The sequence below is a fragment of the Anabas testudineus genome, chromosome 11, assembly GCF_900324465.2.
Source record: "Anabas testudineus chromosome 11, fAnaTes1.2, whole genome shotgun sequence".
Lineage (NCBI taxonomy): Eukaryota > Metazoa > Chordata > Actinopteri > Anabantiformes > Anabantidae > Anabas > Anabas testudineus.
Genome location: NC_046620.1, coordinates 21609139 through 21630618, shown reverse-complemented (window position 1 = coordinate 21630618; position 21480 = coordinate 21609139). Strand labels below are relative to the sequence as shown.

General features: G+C 40.1%; 3 protein-coding genes across 7 annotated transcripts in view; 1 reads left to right on the top strand and 2 right to left on the bottom strand.

Moving 5' to 3' along the window:
* Positions 1 to 741: 741 nt before the first annotated feature.
* Positions 742 to 17248, bottom strand: gtf2h4 (general transcription factor IIH, polypeptide 4). Of its 3 annotated transcripts, none has more exons than XM_026348613.1 (14): positions 17118 to 17248; positions 16765 to 16883; positions 16330 to 16434; positions 13629 to 13760; positions 13140 to 13325; positions 12828 to 12936; positions 6088 to 6156; positions 5866 to 5949; positions 3845 to 4010; positions 3507 to 3637; positions 2324 to 2371; positions 2159 to 2237; positions 1796 to 1857; positions 742 to 1011 (listed from the first exon to the last, which is right to left on the bottom strand). In XM_026348613.1, the coding sequence occupies exons 2-14, from the start codon at positions 16878 to 16880 to the stop codon at positions 901 to 903; spliced, it is 1398 nt and encodes a 465-aa protein (XP_026204398.1). In that variant the 5' UTR covers positions 16881 to 16883; positions 17118 to 17248; the 3' UTR covers positions 742 to 900. The 3 variants fall into 3 exon arrangements, with proteins under 3 accessions (XP_026204398.1, XP_026204400.1, XP_026204399.1); XM_026348615.1 differs by having other exon boundaries at positions 17164 to 17227; XM_026348614.1 differs by having other exon boundaries at positions 17095 to 17221.
* Positions 17249 to 18735: 1487 nt separating this feature from the next.
* On the bottom strand, positions 18736 to 20491 carry znrd1 (zinc ribbon domain containing 1). Of its 3 annotated transcripts, none has more exons than XM_026347485.1 (5): positions 20398 to 20491; positions 19899 to 20018; positions 19578 to 19681; positions 19376 to 19485; positions 18736 to 18875 (listed from the first exon to the last, which is right to left on the bottom strand). In XM_026347485.1, the coding sequence occupies exons 2-5, from the start codon at positions 20014 to 20016 to the stop codon at positions 18851 to 18853; spliced, it is 357 nt and encodes a 118-aa protein (XP_026203270.1). In that variant the 5' UTR covers positions 20017 to 20018; positions 20398 to 20491; the 3' UTR covers positions 18736 to 18850. The 3 variants fall into 3 exon arrangements, with proteins under 3 accessions (XP_026203270.1, XP_026203269.1, XP_026203271.1); XM_026347484.1 differs by having other exon boundaries at positions 20322 to 20436; XM_026347486.1 differs by lacking the exon at positions 20398 to 20491 and adding an exon at positions 20239 to 20386.
* Positions 20476 to 21480, top strand: part of ddx39b (DEAD (Asp-Glu-Ala-Asp) box polypeptide 39B) — an 11583-nt gene continuing 10578 nt past the window's right edge. The window contains exon 1 of the mRNA XM_026347482.2: positions 20476 to 20549. The gene's annotated coding sequence lies outside the window, so the exon portion shown is untranslated. The remainder of the gene's footprint in view (positions 20550 to 21480) is intronic.

Sequence of the window (21480 nt, the reverse complement as noted above, 5' to 3'; positions counted from 1 at the left end):
CACATGGACACCAGACAAATTAGCCTGGATCATACGTTTGGTTTTGTTCTTTTAAACAAATCTCCTCAGAAAGGTCTTGACATATGTACACAATGTGGACTACACAAGAACTCAAACCAACACCGACACATGCTCAAGGTGTCTCTTACTTGACTGAAACGTCCATTCTCCGTGTGCACGATCTGGAGCACAAAGAAAACCTGTCCAAGTCATAGACACAGTGAAGTCAACAAAAAGCCACCTTTTAGACTGGAGGGAGACTTTGAGACTGACCTCCACAGACAAAAACACACCAGATGCTTTTACCAAAACCTCGGCCTCATCATACAAACATGCATGAGACATCTCAACCTTTGGTAACCATCCTGAGTGGTTTGTAAAATGTTGACAATGACCTAAAAGATATTTTAGAAATGGTTTTCAGAAACGAACTGCACTGCCTTCTTCACTGCTGGTCTTGGTGTATCAATAGCTACAGACCGACACAGCTTGAAATCAGATCAGGAAAGTGTTTTGCTTTGTCTGCATGCCCACACACCTGCACATACATCGTGGTTCCTGTGTGCACTCCTACAATACTTATAAAGAGAGGATCAACTCAAAAAACACTGTTCCATAGTTGAGTGTTACAGTGAAGACCCCTATACTCAGACCTTGGTTTATTATTACACAGTATTTCATTAATGGCTTATCTGGAAATTATACAAGTACTCAAAAAAGAAAGAGAAACAAACAGTGATGCAAGTTTTTCTTTTTTTACTTCTTACAGTTTATTCCAAAATACATGGAAACAGAAAATAATGATATCATCTCCACTTTCCTACAGTGAGGAACACTTGCCATCCCAGGACTCGCTGTCCTCACATGTGATGTCACTGCTACTCGTTTCCCGTCCTCCTGTTACGTGTGAGACTTCTGTCGTTTCCAGAATCTCTTGACCTCACTGTGTCCCTGCGGCGTCACCACCATCACCCTGTGAACCACGTCCTGCCACACCAAACAGTCCAGACCCTGCACCACAAACAGCAGCATGTTCAGAACTTCAAATAATTAAACAGGTTTAAAGGTCATCAAATGAAAACTGCTGAAAGGCTCAAGGAGGTGATGATTGTGATCAAATCGGTATCAGGGAAAGAGAGGTGTGTTTTTTTTTAGACAATGTAGAAGAAGAGTAGGACAAAGGGACAGAGTAAATAGAGGGGTTGGGAGGTTCTAAATACCCAAAGTAAAAAACATGTGGTTGATTACAGCTCCAGCCATCTATTACCCTTCTACTGTTCTATTACCAGAGTTGTGGTAACATTCATTCTCAACAAAGTAGAGTTCACCAACTAAACAAGCATCAATTGTCAATATGACAAATGGTGTCATTTGTCAGGGGGTTCAGTAGATTTACGAAACCATAGCTAACCTGTGGGATGCAGTCTTATTAAATACATACAGACATATGCATGGCTGCAGTTTATCATTGGGCCTATTGTTAATAATCCTAGTAACTCTTTATTTTGTAGATTACTGTAATATTATAGCTGATAAAAATGATGAAACCCAACTTTTAGTGAACACCACTGTCCATATACATTTGGCTGTGGAGTGAATGTGTGATTTTAATATTGTCAGTGAAAAACATGTATAATTGCTACTGTGATCCTTAGAAATCCATGAATAAAATGTAATTGTAACAATAATTTGTGTGAGCAGAACATATGGAAACAATGCCAATTATTCAGAATTCTAGATGACTAAACCACATTATTAATTAAATTTATTAGACAGTTGGGAAACACGGTCCAACCTGAGCTCGGTCTCGCAGCACCTCAAAGTCCGCCTGGGAGAGGAACTGGTTATACAGCACCCCTGAAGGAGACACGGGCGTCAACAACACAAGACAGGTGAGGAGAAGTCAATACTCATCAGCTGTATTACAGTGTACAACACTGTGAGGCCAACGTCTTGTCAGTCATAACCTTCAGACTGACAAGTAAATGTGGATCAAGTGTTGGTAGAAACAGCAAATTACAACAAGAGCAGAGCAGAAAACAATGAGATGATTTACTAGACTATGAAAAAAGAAATTAAAATCATTAACATCAGTGACTCCAGACAATTATCTTTTCTCTATGCTTGCAGATGCACACTGAAAAATAAGCACGCTCACCCTCTGTAAACTGAAGTCGATCCCTCTCCAGCTCCCACAGTCTGATCTGATCTGTTATGGTTGGAGGCAGCACCGGGGTCTGAAGTACAGAGACTGAGGATGAGGATGCTGTACGGACTAGTCATAACTGTTAGAATTTAATGTGAGATAATAGGTGTGATGTACCTGTTTGAGCATGATGGGGTGAGCTCTAGTCCTTAGAAAGTGGATAATCTGTAGAGGGTATAGAAACAGAAAGAGCACATCAATGCAAATGTCTGCAGACATATTTTATATATACACGAAATCTGTAGAACTGCCTTTTTTTACTGCCTTTCACCTAAGAAACATTGTTAGAATTAGGAGCATCCTGTCTCAAAGTGATGCTGAAAAACTAGTCCATGCATTTGTTACTTCCAGACTGGACTATTGTTATTTATTATTAATGGGATGTCCCAATAACTCATTAAAAAGCCTGCAAGTTAATCCAAAATGCTGCAGCCAGAGTTCTGACTGGAATTAGCAAGAGAGATCATATTTCTCCTACGTTAGCTTCTCTCCATTGGCTCCCTGTAAAATCCAGAATTGAATTTAAAATTCTTCTCCTCACATATAAATCACTTAATAATCAGGCTCCATCTTATCTTAAAGACCTCATGGTTCCATATCTTCCAAGCAGAACTCTCCGTTCTCAGACTGCAGGTTTACTTGTGGTTCCTAGAGTTTCCACATGTAGAATGGGAGGCAGAGCTTTTAGCTACTAAGCTCCTCTCCTGTGGAACCATCTCCCAGTTCAGGTTCTGGAGGCAGACACCCTCTCCACATTTAAGACTAGACTTAAAACTTTCCTTTTTATAAAGCTTGTAGTTATAGATGGCTTGGTTATGCTGCTATTGATTAGTTTGCTGGGGAACCTGTGCTTCTTCCTCTCTGTTCTCCTCTGCAGGTATCCTCTTCCTTGGAGCTGTATATCTCCAGAGTCCAGTTACTGGTTCTACCAACCTGTCCAGTGTTTTTGCTGCTTGTTGTTTTTGTTGCCTGCTGTTCTTTTCTCTCTCTCCTCTTTCCAATCACCCCAACCGATCGAGGCAGATAGCCGCCCACCCTGAGCCTGGTTCTGCTGGAGGTTTCTTCATCTAAAGAGTTTTTCCTCTCTACTGTTAGTGCTTTCTCAAGAGGGGTTGTTGGGTTTTCTATATACAATCATACTCTGTAAGGTCTTAAACCTTAAACACTGTAAAGTGCCTTGAGATGACTTCTAATAAAATTAAATTTAAAACAAAATTTAAAAAAGTATTATTACATTATTATTATTAAATACCTCTTAACTTCCCCTGTGTCAGTACAGTATGTTTAGTCGTAGTAGTACCTGTTGTGCAGTAATGCCATTGGCGATGGCCTGTTGGACCGACTCCCTTGTAATCTGAGCTACCACTACATTTGGGAAGCGATAGAGCATTTCACTGAAGAGAGCCACCAGAGCAATCTGAAGTTCTGAGTCTGAGAGGGACACACAAATATGACAGTGATCAAAATAAGTGATAAACATTATAGAAACAATTATACTGTGGTGCAGTTCACAATTCCTTTGTAACAAGTTGGCTGGAATGGCAGCCGTGGTTCCTGTATTAGTAGGTACTTCATTATTGTAAGAAATGCATTTTTTAGAGTTATCCAACACACAAAGCTTCCAGCATTCATACATACTTGTGTAGGCGTAGATACGATAATTGGTTTCTACCACAATGAAGCCTGCGTCTCCAGTACCAGGAGTAGAAGCCATGCTAGTAGAGGAGGACGAGGCAGAAGTGATAGTGACTCCTGCAGCCAAAGTGATGGCCAGCCTGGTCGGGTAGTACCTCCTGGACTTCCTCTGATGACAGAAGAACTATTTATACTTCATATAACTTTTTTCTTCGCAGCAATTTCTGCTAATATAAGTCATTGTTTGTTAGTGGACATTTGTAAATTCAGCACTGTCACATCCAGTTGTTATTGCTAATGCATAGACAACCAGTATTAGATTAACCCTAACCTACGTTAGAACTTGGAGGTGTTTAAAAGAAAGATTTCATGAAGAGATGCTATCAGATTGAATTATGGGAATTGTAGGATCCAGGAATTTGACGCACTTAAGTGAACAAAAGAAATTTTATTATTAAACAAAGATAACCAGAGTAAATATAAAATGTATTTTATGTAGTAAAATGCACTTTTTAAATGATGATTTCATTTATTAAGTAAAAAAAACTTCCAAACCTGCCTGGCCCTATGTGAAAAAGTAATGGCCCCCTTGGGCCCTAACTGCCCCCTTCTTGCTAAATCATGAATGTGATTAACCACTTTTTTTTGGATTGAACACATCATGCCATGACCTAAAGACATGTATCAGTCTGGAAAGGGGTTTGGGACTTGACCTAACCACAGCAAGAGCCATTCTGCACAAATGGAGAAAACTTGGAACAGTGTTGAACCTTGTCAGGAGCGGCCAGTCCACCAAAATTACTCCTAGAGCCCAACAACAACTGATCCAGGAGGTCATAAAAGATACAAGAACAAAATTTATAGAACTGTAGACCTCACTTGCCTGTGTTCGAATATTCTGTGAACTGATGAGACACAAGCTGAACTTTTTTCGTGGTGCGAAAAAACATGATGGTTGTAGTGTAATGGTCTGGGGCTGCTTTGCAGCTTCAGGACCTGGACATCTTGCCATAATTGATGGAACCTTGAATTCTGAGCTCTACCAGAAAGTCCTGGAGAGTGTCCGGCCATCAGTTTGTCCACCTTTGAATTGAAAAGCTAAATTAAGGTTTTGAAGTGGTCTAGTCAAAGTCCGGACTTAAATTCAATCATGCAGTGGCATGACCTCAGACAGGCTGTTTATGCTCACAATCCCTCCAATGGGGCTGAATTAAAGTGATTCTGCAAAGAAGAGTGGGCCAAAATCTCCCTGCAAAGATGTGAAAGAGTCATTGTTGCGAAGCAGCAAAGGGGCAATTACTTTTTCACATAGGGCCAGGCAGGTTTGGACAGCTTTTTTCCCTAATAAATTAATTCATCATTTACAAAACTGCATTTTGTTTTTACTGAGGTTATCTTTGAGCAATATTAACATCTCAATGATAAGTGTGAAAATCAGGAAGATTTATCATGCAGACATGATAAATCACTAGACCACCCAGTTTAAATGTATGTATTTTTGTTTTTAGTATTTTGCTTTTTCACACATGCAACACACAACAGGAGATGCAAGTAGGACATGTTCACAGTAGCAGAAGTATTCTATTTCAGTGCAAGAGACACAAAAAGTACACAATGGAAATCTGTATTTTGGTTACCGAACATAGAAGCAGTCGCCTGATTAGAACCAATGTGTTATATACAGTATATAAGCCTAGCCCAGAGAGAAGTGAAATACAACAATAGAAACCATGGTAAATATTTCCTATACTTTCTGGTGTCATGCTGAGAGGATTAATTGAAAGGGAACACTAACTTGAATACATAACAATAATTGTACACACTGTAACTTGTTGTTATTTCTGCTGCTACTATAATGAATACATTTTTCATGTAATACACTTTTTCTTATGGGCCTTCAATTAACATGTTCTATTGCCAAATGTCAGTCACACATAAACAGATAAACCATGTTGCTGCTTTATGGTGCTGCTAACAGTAGCTTAGCTGTTATTGGATCTCCCCTGTCCTTCCTAGTATTTTACCTTCCTCTGGAAGACCAGTCCAAATTCCCGCAGGTGCTGCAAGAAGGTGAGTAAAGATTCGCTCATGCCCTCCACTGAGTAATCCTGAGGTACACAGGCAATGCATAATCAATAACAAGTAGAAACTAAAAAAATGGGATAGTTCATACCACTGCATTATGACATTGTCAATTTTTTAACACACACACACACACACACACACACACACAGCTGTGCACTCACTCTGCCCAGGGTGGAGAAACTCAGCTGGAATAAGAATGATAAGATCTCCACCAGGTCCATCCCTCTGGACTGCAAAAGACAAAGCATAGCATAAACTAAATGTAAGCAGACATTCTCACATACTGTAAAAGCAGGTTTTTAAAGAACAACCACAAATAAATCTTGGCCTTGGGATGGAGTTGACCTGACTGACATTCAGTATAATGTACTTTGGTTCATTCATACATTTATATTTTCACATTAAATTATATCTGATATTAAATTAAAAGCCTACAAGATATGGGAGGGGAGAAATTATTTTTCATCTCTGGAAGACTGGACGTTTGACTGTCATTAACATGAACATAAACGCATAACAAACTATACACTACTAAAAAAAAAGGTAAGGGATAACTTAATCATCACAGTTGAACATCAAGTCAGTTCAGTTTCAAGGACGTCAAACTTTACATTTAAAAAGCATATGAGACAGCAGCTGCAATGAAAGGGGTAACAGATGCAATTGAGAGGTAAAAGTAAGACCACCCGAAAGAGGGAAGGTTTTGCACGTGGTGGCCACAGACAAAAGCTCTGCTAATCGTCCCTGACTGGTTCTTCACAAGTTTTGTGTTTTGCTTGTTACTTCTGATAGCATCGGGTAGTGTCTGCAGCGCAGTCAGTTAACTCAAGATGGCACATCCATATGTGCAGTGACAAGAAGATTTGCTGTGTCTCTCAGCACAGTCTTAGGAGCAGGGAGATGATACCATGGTCGTCACACCAGGAGAGTTGGACAGGACATAAAGGGGAGCAGAAGGATGGTATCTGCTTCTTTGTGCAAGGAGAAACAGGAAGAGTACCAAATAATCTCCAGCATGTTTCTGACCAAGATGGCAGAAACGGAATTCATGTGGGTGGTGTGAGGGTTTGACGTCCTCTCTGGTCCCTGGGTTCCTTCTAGTGCAAGACAGTGCAAGACAGTGCCTGACGTCATGTGTACAGTGTGTGGAGGCAGTTCCTGGATGACGAAAGCATCAATGCCAATAACCTTCACACAGCCCTGTATCAGATTAAGCCCTTATGGGACATTATGCATGCATCCAACACCACCAAGGAACATGATGATCCAGACCTGGATCAGGGCATCAGCGAGCTTCTGGACCATCTGTAGTTGTGCCTGGTGGTGATCCTGGAGCCTGATCTAGGTCTGGATCTCCCCGAGACACCATCTGCTGACTCGTCAGGGGCATGCCCAGATATTGTCAGGGGTGTATACAAGCACATGGGAGCCATACAGTGTATGAGACCGTATGAGTTGCTGTGATGAAATTCACACAACTTGACTGAACTGAGCCTGTGATTTCAATAATTCACATTTCAAATGCAGTCCTTTAATTTTTACTGAACACAAGTATACAATGTGCATTAGTAAAGATTTTCAACTTGAATTGCTTCAGGACATGATGTGTGATTTAAGTGTTCTCTTATTTTTTTTTTTTTTAATTGTGTATAAGGCCAAATTTAGCACCTCCTATAAAAGGTGTAATTAATTAACACTCACAATAATAATATTAATAACAATAAGAAGAATGGTTTTAACAAGTTATGCAACCTTTGTGTAATTACTCTGTATGTAAATTTATATTTCTCAAAATAAATCTTTAAATGATCAAAAAATACACACTGATAAGAGACTAATCTTCATCTATTTAAATTGTAAGTATTCATGATTAATTGGTAATATTGTGGACAATAATGTGCCCATCATCTGTCTCTTCCTACAGCAAAGAAAAGAGCTCATGGAGACGTTGTGTTGTAGTATTTCCTGCATTACCAAATGTTCGAGTGACTCCATCCACATACTGTAGTCTTCAACGCGGCTAACTTCCAATTAGCAATGCAATTTCATTTTCAACCTCTATGTTCTAATTTGTGTTGAGTTTGTGAGTGATAAGGATTTCAAGTGTTTAAATGTAGAATGGAAACTCCTCCTTCAAGTGGGTATGTGCAGTGTGTGCACTACATGAACATCGATGCGGTTGTCCAGGTGGAGAAACCTCTCGACGCTGGAGTTTTTTCTTAGTGTGTCTAATTTAAGAGCATATTGCTGAGTTTCTGCAGAAGAGCTGCTGGATATTTAGCAACGGTTGATAGTTTGATGTTCACTATAGTTGTGGAGTTAGCTACAGAAGCTGGAGATTGTATTAAGACTGTCTCGATACAAGGCCAAGCCAGTACTAATGTTTGTCCTGAGTGAACATACCCAACGTGCCCTCTTACCTGTAGAGGTGATCAAGGTCTGCCTACAAGGTGGCAATAAAGGCTAGTGAATGCTCAAACCATTTCCATGACCGCAATACCGACCTCTGCAGGCTTCTTATAGCAAAGGTGGAAAAAAAGGATCATAATAAAGATCATGTATACAGACTTGTTCAGCTGAGAACCAGCGTACGTTAGAAAACCAAAGATAACATAAAATACAGTAGAACTCACAACCTGCACTGTATAGTGTTACATACCAAAGCTGTAAAGTTTAAACACAGAATTGTGGCATTAGGCAGCAGTAGCCTAACTGTGTTGGGCCGCATGACTGATGCCAACGAGAGCAGTGCTTGCATATACAGTGAGGGAAAAAATTATTTGAACCCCAGCTGATTTTGTAAGTTTGCCCACTAACAAAGAAATGATCAGGCTATAATTTCAATGGTAGGTTTATTTGAACAGTGAGACACAACAATGACAAAAGAAATCCAGAAAAATGCGTTTCAAAAAGAGTTATAAATTAATTTGCATTTCCATGAAGGAAATAAGTATTTGATCCCTTCGAAAAACGTGCTTTAGTACTTGGTGGCAAAACCTTTGTTGGCAATCACAGAGGTCAGCCGTTTCTTGTAGTTGGCCACAAGGTTTGCACACATCTCAGGGGGGATTTTGGCCCACTCCTCTTTGCAGATCCTCTCCAATGTTTGGCAACTCCAACCTTCAGCTCCCTCCACAGATTTTCTATGGGATTAAGGTCTGGAGACTGACTAGGCCACTCCATGACCTTAATATGCTTCTTCTTGAGCCAGTGATTTGTTGCCTTAGCCGTGTGTTTTGGATCATTGTCATGCTTGAGTACCCAACCACGACCCTTTTCAATGCCCTGACTGAGGGAAGGAGGTTCTCACCCATCATTTGACGGTACATGGCCCCATCCATCCTCCCTTTGATGCGGTGCAATTGTCCTGTCCCCTTGGCAGAAAAACACCCCCAAAGCATAATGTTTCCACCTCCATATTTGACAGTGGGGATGGTGTTTTTGGAGTCATAGGCAGCCTTCCTCCTCCTCCAAACACAGCGAGTTGAGTTGATGCCAAAGAGCTCGACTTTGGTCTTATCTGACCACAACACTTTCACCCAGTCTTCCTCTGAATCAGTCAGATGTTCAGTGGCAAACTTCAAACGGGCCTGTAGATGGGCTTTCTTGAGCAGGGGGACCTTGCGGGCACAGCAGGATTTCAGTCCTTCACGGCGTAGTGTGTTACCAACTGTTTTTTTGGTGACTATGGTCCCAGCTGCCTTGAGATCATTGACAAGTTCCTCCCGAGTGGTTCTTGGCTGATTCCTCACCGTTCTCATTATCATTGAAACTCCACGAGGTGAGATCTTGCATGGAGCTCCAGACCGAGGGAGATTGGCAGTTAATTTATGTTTCTTCCATTTGCGAATAATTGCACCAACTGTTGTCACCTTCTCACCCAGCTGCTTGGCGATGGTCTGTAGCCCATTCCAGCCTTGTGTGGTCCCACAATCTGTCCCTGAAATTCCTTGGAAAGCTCTTTGGTCTTGGCATGGTGAAGAGTTTGGACTCTGGATTGATTGATTGCTTCTGTGGACAGGTCTCTTTATACAGGTAACGAGCTGAGGAGGGCCTGCCAATGTCAGCTCGTTACATGTATAAGATCCACCTGGGAGCTAGAGATCTTGCTGACGGCTAGGGATCCAAATACTTATTTCCTGCATGGAATGCAAATTAATTTATAACTCTTTCTTGAACGCATTTTCTGGATTTTTTTTTTGTCATTGTTGTGTCTCACTGTTTTCAAATAAATCCTACATTGAAATTATAGCCTGATCATTTCTTTGTTAGTGGGCAAACTTACAAAATCAGCTGGGGTTCAAATAATTTTTTCCCTCACTGTATACGAACATTTTGAATATCGTGGACGGTATTCCCCCCTCCCCCCCTCACAAAGGAGCCTGCCCAACTTAGTTGACAGGACGTAAGAAGTATGTGAACCCTTTGGGATTACGTGGAGTTTTGCATAAATTTGTCATAAAATGTGCTCCGATCTTCATCTAACTCACAACAATACAAAAACACAGTCTGCTGAAAATAATAGTACACAAACATTATATGTTTTCATGTTTTTATTGAACATTCACAGTGCAGGGTGGAAAAAGTATGTGAACCTTTGGACTTAATAACTGTTTGACCCTTCTTTGGCAGCAATAACCTCAACCTAACGTTTCCTGTAGTTGCAGATCAGACCTGCACAACGACCTGGAGTAATTTTGGACCACTCCTCTTCACAAAACTGTTTCAGTGTAGAAATATTCTTGGGATGTCTGGTGTGAATGGCTCTCTTAAGGTCATGCCACAGCATTTCAATCAGGTTGAGGTCAGGACTCTGACTGGGCCACTCCAGAAGGTGTATTTTGTTCTGTTGAAGTTATTCTTTTGTTGAATTACTTGTATGCTTTGGATCATTGTCCTGTTGCATCACCCATCCTCTGTGGAAGCTTCAGTTGGTGACAGATGGTCTTACGTTTTCCTGCAAAATGTCTTGATAAACTCTGGAATTCATTTTTCCATCAATGACAACAATCCGTCCAGGCCCTGAGGGAGCAAAGCAGCCCCAAACCATGATGCTCCCTCCACCATGTTTTACAGTGGGGATGAGGTTTTGATGTTGGTGTGCTGTGCCTTTTTTTCTCCACACATAGTGTTGTGTGTTTTTTCCAAACAACTCAATTTTGGTTTCATCTGTCCACAGAATATTTTGCCAGTAGTGCTGTGGAATATCCAGGTGCTCTTTTACAAACTTCAAACGTGCTGCAATATTTTTTTGGACAGCAATGGCTTTCTCCGTGGTGTACTCCCATGTACTCTATTCTTGTTTAATGTTTTCCTTATTGTAGATGTGTCAACAAAAATGTTAGCATGTGCCAGAGATTTCAGACAGACAGATGCCAGAAGTCTTTAGCTGACACTCTAGGATTCATCTTTACAGTACGACCACGCCTAGGGAGAGTAGCAACAGTGCTGCAACAGTAAACCCAAACCTGTTTTTAAAGGGCAGGACAGCTTTCAGCAACACATCCAATATCATCACACTGATTGGACTCAAGGTTGGCTCACTCCTGGCTCCAATTAGCTCTTGGAGAAGTCATTAGGCTAGGGGTTCACATACTTTTTCCACCCTGCACTGTGAATGTTTACATGTTATGTTCAATAAAAAACATGAAAACATATAATGTTTGTGTACTATTATTTTCAGCAGACTGTGTTTTTGCATCGGAGATCGGAGCGCATTTTAGGACCAATTCATGCAAAACTCCAAGTAATCCCAAAGGGTTCACATACTTTTTCTTGCCACTGTATGTTAAGCCCTGGGACTAGCTTCCCGTAGCTTTGGATCAGACCTGCACATTGTTCAGCAGGAATTGTGGCCCATTCTTCCAGGCAGAACGACTTTAGGTCTGTCATATTCTTTGGACGTGTGTGGCTCTCTGCAAGTCGTTCCATAGCATCTCTTTTTGGTTTTGATTCTTCTTTTATTCAAATGTTTGAGTGGTTTTTGTCAGTCAAAGAAGCTCTAGTCCACACCTCCAAACTTGTGCTTTTAAGCATAACACATTTAAGTTTTTTGAGGTAATTATTCCAAGGGGTTTACATTCCTTAGCTCCATGAGGTTTTTATGGTTGTTCTCAATAAAGACATGAAAGATCAGACCACAACATTTCAAAAGGTTCACATTCTACTTTTTTCTTTTAAGTGCAGACCATTTCCCACTTACTGTTATCTTTTGTGATATCAGCTATATAAACAAACCCAGACTGAAACATCATTTTTGAAGAGTTAACTTGAGAAATGTATAATTATTTTCATAATAACACACTGGTGTGTCTTCGCCTGTACAGCTGCTGCTTCCACTTTATGATCTGAATAATTCAGAGCTCTTTGGATTTTTGCCTCTGTTCATAGCCGCTCTTTAACTGAAGTGGATGAGTGATTGACTGAAGTGATTAGTGATTATATTAAAATGGGTCTCATCAGAAGAAGTGAATCAAGTGTGATTGGGTCAGCTAGAGATTACATTCGCATATTAAGCATTATTCATTATCTACTTTACTGGGAAATTATTAGTTATCTGAAGCTGACTGAACAAAAAGGAGCAAGATGAATTTACAAGCTGCTGTATAGATGAGTTCTCCCTGCTGCGGTTCACAGCCACTTTGTTCTCCTTCATTTTACATATATTCTACTCTGGGCAATAAATATTCCTTTGGACAAATAGAGTGATGATTACACAGGACATTAACCAAAGTAAGTAGAAATGGATGACCTGACCCAAAACTCTGCAGGGATTTTATTCCAGACAATCTCTGCAGCAGTTCATCTAATCAGAGCAACAACTGGCTGTGATGACTTCAGAGTCTTTGCTGAATGGCTGATAACAACTAGTTCAACGTATTGAAAGCTACCACACAGGTACCTGAGCTGTTTTGAGGTACTGCAGAGTGAAGTACCACAGCTGAGATGCTGTGTCCAGGAGGAGGAACTGGAAACCTGCTGAGGTGATGTAGGGGGCCTCTCCTGCCTCACTTAAACAAAGAAAATGACAGGACAACATGAGTTACAGAACAAACTCCTTTTTCCCAAAACTCAATATAAATTGAATGTGCTATAGAGTAGTGTGTTGTTTGGAACGTTAAAACATTAAGCTGGAACTCATCAGTCCTTCTGTCCTGAAGCTGGATTGACATTTTATAGAGTATATAACATTTTACATTTAACTGCCACATACCTTTTCATGAGGCCTGCTTGGACCAGCAGCTGAGCCAGGTCCTGACTGACGGCAGCACTGGGAGAACCCACCATGAAATGCAGAATGACCTCCCAGCGCTCCATGGCATAGCGGTCCAGACTCTCAATGTCCCGTGCATGGCGATCAGGCCCCAGAGTGCTGCCTTCATCAGCCCATGCTCTGCCCCTGTGTGACGATAGAGACGGCTTAAAAATACAATAATACAACTGAATGTTTGACTTCGTAAGACTAGGTTTGTACAATAGGAGTGATGTTTTAACATTTTGGGTCCCTGGTGGCTAAGGCTGAAAATTAAGGTAAACTAGGCATTAGTTATCATGTGTGGTACATGAAATCATGTAATCCTGGAAAAACATGTACACAGTGCATCTGAGTTTTTGTCAAGATTTAACAGTTTCTTAAAACTGTATGAGAGAGGCGTAGTGCATTCATGTTATTAGACCCTGTGTTGGCAAGTAGCAGACATACCCGCCGAGCAGAGCTATCCTTAGGTTGTCTTTGAACACTGGATTTAAGATGTATCCCTGCAGACCACCCTGCAGCTGCTGACTGTGCCAGAGGCGGAGTCCTGCCAACACTGAGACACATTCATCATGATCCCTGCAGGTAGAAGCCAAAGACAAAAAACAAATAAACAAACACACACAATGAACTCAATTATTTGTCAGTCTGAAATGTGTAGTTCACTATTCTTCTCTCACTAAACAGATGATAAAGGAGCTGCCAATCTTGAAGGAATGTACTGTGCTGTTCTAGCTGCAGTTTTACTTTCACCTTAATAATGAAATATTATTATTATTATGAAATAATTAAAGATTTCCACCCTTCAAGAGCATCAGAACTGATGTCATCTCAATATCTAATAAGTTTGTCTCCTTTTCTTACATGTAGGGTAAAAAATGTTGATATCAAGATTTTGGTTACTGCTAAATTATTAGAACCTCACAGTTCTTGGTGTCATTACCTCCCTACCGCTGACATATCAAATACAGTACGTAACTTGTCACATGTTTAGAGGGTTTGTAAATATACTAGTGTGCAAAATGTGGCCAAGCAGTGACTTTTTGTTTATGAACTTTACTAAAGTACTACTTTTGGGGCATAAAACTACAGTAAATTTAGGTCCACCAGTAGGGACATTCCCAATTCCCCTAAAATAGCGACATTTCAGGAGATTCTTTTAGAGGGTAGAACTACAACCCAGAACTAAATTTATATTCTGGTTCCTCCACCTGAAAACACAGGTAGAGGTATTACAAAAGGTAAGAATAGTCCCTTTGGTGGAAACAGGGCTTTACATAGAGTAGACTGTTAGAGTAAAAATGATTTACTTACTGATTTATAATTTTCTTATTACAATGTTACTTCACTCATAAGGATAATTTCTTGTTTTTTACTTATTGTCATTATGAAGGATACATGTGTGTGATGTTTAATCCTGTAAGCAACAAGAGCATGTTGTACTGTGCTGAAGCTGCACTCTGCACACAGACAGGAAACAGGAAAGGTCAGAAAAGGTCAGCGGCCTTGGAGTTGAACAGTTCTTGTTGCTATACGCCTATAAGAAATGTTTTATCCTTGTATGGAGTTTCTTTGCTTCTTACAAGTGTTTTATCTTTATATAGAGTTCTTTTTCTTGCAATATGATCATCCTATATTCATCATGTAACCATAACATACACCCACATCTGTAACTTCAGGGTGTGTCTCATCTTTAATAAAAAGCTTGTACAAAGGGGAGACGGACGGAGTTGGAGGTGGAAATTCCTGGGTGAAGCATTTATGATGCTAAGATCTCAGGCCGGCTCTTATGCACACAACAGAATACACGATGTAACCCCCACCAAGTGAGTGGTTACTGATTTAACTCCACTGTCAAAGTAGCTTTTTTTTTCAAAAGGCAACTAGTGAAAATTCAAACAACGTTTTTCTTCCTGTAAATCACTTCTCCTTTGTGTTTGTTAAACTCAAATTCAACCTGGCACAAGAAATATACACTTATATGAGCTATGCCTCACCAAAAGAAGAGGATCTACAATCAAGAATTGCTGACTTAAAAAAAAGCTTCACCAGTTTACAGTTAAGCAAACAATCTACAAATGGAGACACTTTGGTACTGTGACTACACTCTACCAGGAAGTGGGCGAGCACTCAATCATGAAGTAAAGAAGCAACTCAGAGTGACAGCAAAAGATTTGTAGGCATCACTGGAACTGGCTAACATCTGTGTTCATGAGTCTACAGTAGGTAAAACATTAAACAAGCAGGGTGTCTATGACAGAACACCATGAAGGAAGCTGCTAAAAGAACATTGCTGCACACCTGAAGTTTGACAAAAAGTACATTGAAGCAGTACTGGCAAGATGTTTTGTTGTCTGATGAAACTATATTGAACCCACAACACCACATCTGGCATAAAAAGGTCACTGCATATCATCATGAAAATATCATTCCAACGTGAAGTATGGTGAAGGACACATGATTTGGGTCTGGTTTGCTTCATCAGAACCTGGCCAACTAGCAGTGATTGGGGGGAAGATTAATTCCCAAGTGTATCAAAAAATTCTTCAGAATAATGTGAGAATATCTGTACATCAACTGAAACTCTGAAGAAGTTGAGTGATGCAACAGGACAATGACCCAAAACACCAGAACAGAATGGCTTCAAAATAACAAAATCCACCTTTTGGAGTGGTCAAGTCAGAGACCAGACCTCCACCCCCAAGGAGATGCTATGGAACAACTTGAAGAGAATATTCAAAGAATATGACAAAGATAAGATAAGATAAGATAAGATAAGATAAGATAAGATAAGATAAGATAAGATAAGATGGAGGTTTCTTTCGTTAAAGGGAGTTTTTCTCTCCACTGTCACCTAGACCTTGCTCAAGTGGGGTTGTTGGCTTTTCTATATAATTCTGTGTACAGTTTTGTAAGCTTTACATTGTGCTTACAAGTGCCTTGAGATGACTTTTGTTGTGATTTGGCACTATATAAATAAATTGGTTTGAATTAAATTGAAGTGCAGGATATATTTGTTAAAGGGAAAATAGAAATTTTAGAGAAATAATGTGGATGTAAAAAGCAAAAGGGTTAGCATATCTAAACTTCTCATGAACGGGCCAGGGGAGGAAATGTTACACAGTGTCACAGGAGCACAATCACTCACTTTTGACTGTCCTTTTTCACCCACAGTGCCACTGCTGCCTGAGGTAGAGGCTGATCCAGGAACAGCATACGCATCACATAATTTTTGGCCAAAGACGGGAGTTCCCTGTCAATAGATTAAACACAGTACAGAATCAGTACCAGTACCAAGACAAAGCACGTCTGCCTAAAATGGTTCAAGTTCTTCACTATATAACATATTTAAGTAAAACTGCTCTCCTTTAAACTACACTACTGAATTTGCTGTTAAGATGATTAAGATGATCGAAGTCTAGTCCAGATTTGTTCCACGTGTGCATCATAAATAAGGTTTAAATCTAACATATTCAGACTTTTACTTCATGTACAGATTCAAAGATAGCTATTTTCATCAGTCATTGAATCTGAAACATTGATCTATTTAAATATGTAGCACCTCTAGTTAAAGTCCTCATACCTGTAGACAGCCAGACATGTTGCTGGATGGTTGTAGAGTCTGTCCAGAATCTCAGGACTCAGCTCTCTCAGGTATTCATGTAAATTCTTACACTGCAGCTGAACCCGCAGCTTCATCTTCTACACAGACAAAGAGAGACTCCATTAAAGTGCTCCTCCTCAATACGTCGTTTATACAAACCTACTGATCATATTAAAAATATGTAACCTCCCAATGCACCACTCGTACAAAACCTAGAACTCTGTATCAGCTAAGTTAGCGTGTGTTTTCATCATAGACTGCTATGACAACGAAACAAGTACAGAACTTGAAATAGACGTATGAGCATACATTTCTTAAAATACGACGTTTACCGTGAAAACAGATATGATATCGACGAATTCCTGACTCTGAACCTACAGCATGTGAAAAATAACGGCATTGTTTTCATCAGCTCCTTTTCACTAGGCCGCCATGTTTCCGGGTCATGTGACCTCAAAGCGAGCATCCCTATTGGTCGTCCCTCTTCCTGGTCCTCTTCTGCTGTTTTCCACCTGAGTACCAGTACCTCAGTACCGCCACCTGCTGGGCTGAGTGTGGACAGCGTGTGCTGGGATTTAAGACCTCTTCTGTCCCTCCTTAGTCCTCAGACAGACAATATGAGAACACAAGCCAAACGTTAACTATAAATTAGAACGTAATCTACCTTCATTCAGTCGCTCAGTGAAGTAACCTGAATAGATGGAGGTTGATTACTACAAAACTGTTCACTTGGAGGCTGCACCACCCACCTGGAGCTGTCTCCAGGCTGCAGAAATATTCCTCTGAAATCTTCTGGAAGAGTTAGTGGAGTTTTACTTTGAGTCTGTGTTCGTCTCTTCTCCTTCTATACTTTAGGTTTGTGTTTAAGCATCTGCAGACAGCAGTGCTGCATCTCCATCAAAACGTGTGCAAAAATAAATAAGTAACAGCAGAAACTGAAAGAGGAGAAATAACAGTTGAAAAGGAAAACCACAACCCTCCTACTCATATCCCTGGATTAACTACATCATCATCTAATCTTGTAATGCTAATTAAATCCCTCCACAGTAAACCAGTAGGGAGCATCATGTATTATGTGCTTCCAGTGAAATGGTTAATGCAGCATCACTAATACGATCTGTTTGTGTTGATCTTAATCTTAATTTCCAAATTGCCTGTTTGATCTTCTGTAATGAGAATAAAGTATACACCATCATCTACCTCATCAGACAGCAAGTCTCTCAATCAACTTTACTGGGAAGTTGGTTGTGGCTGAATAAAGGTTTTCTTCGGCTCTGGTGTGGATGGAAATTTGATGGACATGTAACTATCCAATCAAGTGGACATAGGTCAGTACCTGCTTCCTAAGGCCCTGTAAGATAGGGATCTGGATGGTGGTCTCCTTGTTCATCTCACCAGTAACACCAAGTTTCCATCTGACCAAATTCCGAAGAGTCTGATCTCCTATAATTATCCAGCCACCATATCATCAGGAACAGGGCACCAGTTGTTGCATGTACAGTGTCTCCTACATATCTCAGCCAGTGAAGATTGAAACTCACAGGTTTCTTGGTGTCCCTTCTTGCACAGTGTCGCAGTTTTTGAAGATCATTAGCTGTAGGCACATTTACACCGGTGCCATATCTCCTTTACTTTTCAGATACAGGTGCCCAGATACTATACTACATCACTTGAACCACATTCATACACTCAGCTGATCTCCATTTAACTAATCGTGTTACTTGTTTAACCAACTGGTTGCCCCACCAATGATGATTAAAAATAAATAATAAAAAGGGGGTACTTACTTATGCAATCCCTTATTTCAGTTTTATATTTTAACTCATGTTGTAGATTCGTTTTCTGTCAGTTATCTAGACATCATTTAAATCTTTAAATTGCTTTGTAAGTGTGTGTCAATTGTGTTCTGTGTGTGAACTGTATATTTTAAGTGGGCAAAAAACATTTCTGAAGGTTTGATAACATTTTAATTCAAACAAAAGTCACATCTTAAACAAACTTATTCATTCAATCAAAGTTCATTCTTCACCCTGTAAGAGAAGGAGAAACTGAAGCTAATTTCTTCTCAGGAGTCCTCCTTCTCTTGATGCCTGTAACACCACAAATCAAGACGATTAGCCAAAGACCACAAGGCAGCACAAACCTTTCCTACAGCTAACTAACCAGACTTCTCACAGGAAATAGGTAATATCAGTGATCAGAGAACAATTTGCTTACAAATGCAGCAGGTGAGTAATCACAGGATGATCAGACAGAGCAGAGTTTTGTGTCCAAACAGTCAAATGTTTGCTTGGAGACTGACGTATTGATAATAAGTTGTGTCGTCAGACTTTAAGTGAAGTTGTTTTTCATTCATACATTGCTCTATAATGATCCTTCCTTTCTTTCACTGCCTGCCACCTTTTGTCACACACAACTGTTCTCAAATTGAAGGTCAATTAAAATCTGGTAACACACATACAGCACACAGCACAGTGTTCTACCTATGCATATCTAATACCTAATCCCTGTACTACTATAACAGATACCTGTGAGGTTCAGCAGCTGGATCATGGTCACTAACGTGAATGAAAACACACAGATTGATTACCTGCAGTGTATACATGTGAAGAAGACAGTCTGTCCTTCATCTGCAGATCTCATTTGCCTGGTATGATAAACCATCCCCTCTTTATTGCAACGAGAGCAGCGTCTATCAATCTAGAAGAAGAAGAAGAAGGCCCTGTTAACAGAATGAACAGCTGCTACAGTCATACACGGCAGTAACTGAGCAGCAGACGCTGTCTTCTTACCACAGGTCCCTTCAGTTCAGTGTCCTCCTCGTCCTCCAGAACCACTGATGACTGCTCCACAGGGTTGAAGATAACTGTAGACTGGATCTCCTGGCCTGCAAACTCTGGACAATAAAATGAACGCTTGTAGAAGATTATGTATTATCAAACATCTGTGTGCCTAAAATCTAGATTGACATTTTATTTTCATTCTTTCCAATGAAGGTGGGCAGAGAGCGGTGTAGGTTCTTACATGGGTACTACAGTACAGCATGATTCAAAGGAAAGCAGTCCTTTATGAGTATAACTAGGATCCACAGAGGACCTGACAGAGGTCAGTACCTGCTACAGGGATGGAGAAAGAGCAGCGGGGACAACGGACCGTGTCCTGTGTCCCTGGAAGAGGAAGGACGTTTCCACAGTCTGGGCAGAAGTTCGGATCACCTCCAAAACAGGACATCTCTGTGAGGAGACGAGGAGAAACTAGTAATGCTGGTTCTGGGAAGCCAGCACAGAGACTAGAAACAGGCCTAAATTCACTTGTTGTCTAAGTAAAAGGGAGTTTCAAACGATCATTAATGAGTTCAGGGTTTGGACTGTGTCTACACTTTAGTTCAAATTGACTGCGGGTGATCTTTATAGTAAGTTATTAGGGCTGAAAAATACCAATTCAAATACTCACTCAGAGCTGTTTGTTAATGACGGTGTTAAACTTTCCATTTAATAAACTTCACAACTACATTTCTCTTTAGCACGCGGTTATACCTGAAGTCATCTGACGTTATATTCAACTTTCTTCACATCACAGACATCTGTTTTTAAACCTGATTTACTTACGAACCCGTTCAATGTGTAAATCTCGTTGAGGCCATCTGCACGGCTACACGCTGCGGGGTCCTTTAACTCCCGCCGTCGCACACTGAGACGTCATTGAGGTGCGCTAACGTTAGCTTGGAACAGAGATTGTGGTTGATTTAATTTGTCATATTTAAGGTATGTTGATTGTTAAAAGCCACTTAAACTTAGAATGTCACTGTCGCATGGCTCGATATACCTGTTTTATTTGTAGTTCAGGATTTCATGGGTTTAGCATGCTGTTTGACGGACTTGTTAGCCGGAACTGTAGCTGGTCTTTTATTAATTGTTTGCGGCGTTAGCTCCACAGTAGCGAAGCCTTTATTCCTATAAATTAACGTCGACCTAATATCAGATATTTACCTGATTGTATTTGGTTAATATGTTTTTACCCGAAACTAAATGAAAAAAACAAACAAACTATAAATATATTAAAAATACTAAGTTCGCTTTAAACCAAATTGGGTTTCGATAGTTAACGTTATATTGACCTTCAGCCGTTATATATGTTTAAAATATAAGGTAGCTACATAAAAAACAAGAACTTAACGTTAACATCCAGGTTTCTGCATCTTAGTAATAGTTCCACACACTTCTCTTCATGAAAGGGATGAAATCTCTGTTCTGTTTACTTTGTCAAACACAGTCGTTTTTACATTTTAAAGGCATCTGTGTAAGGTGATAAATAACACACCACAAAAGGTCATTTGTTAGGCAGCAGAATTAGCTATAAATACATATTACTTTACAACATCTGGGACCATGGACATGGTGCAACAGTTGATGACAGTGTTACTCGTACAGAAGCGTCGCTCACACTAACAGTAGCCAACAATAGGACAGTAGTTACTTTTGACTAAAGTGCTCTTTGCCATTTATTTATTTGAAATCATCACAATCAGTGTCTTCCAAACTTTTTGACCTTGTGTGACCATATGAAACAACATTAAGTCAACATTTTGACTTGAGTATGTGAAAATTCCTTCTTTGCAAGTTGTTGGTCAACTTTTGACCTCTCAGCTCCTCAGAGTAATCTTTATATCTATTTTATTATTATTAGTCCGTTTTT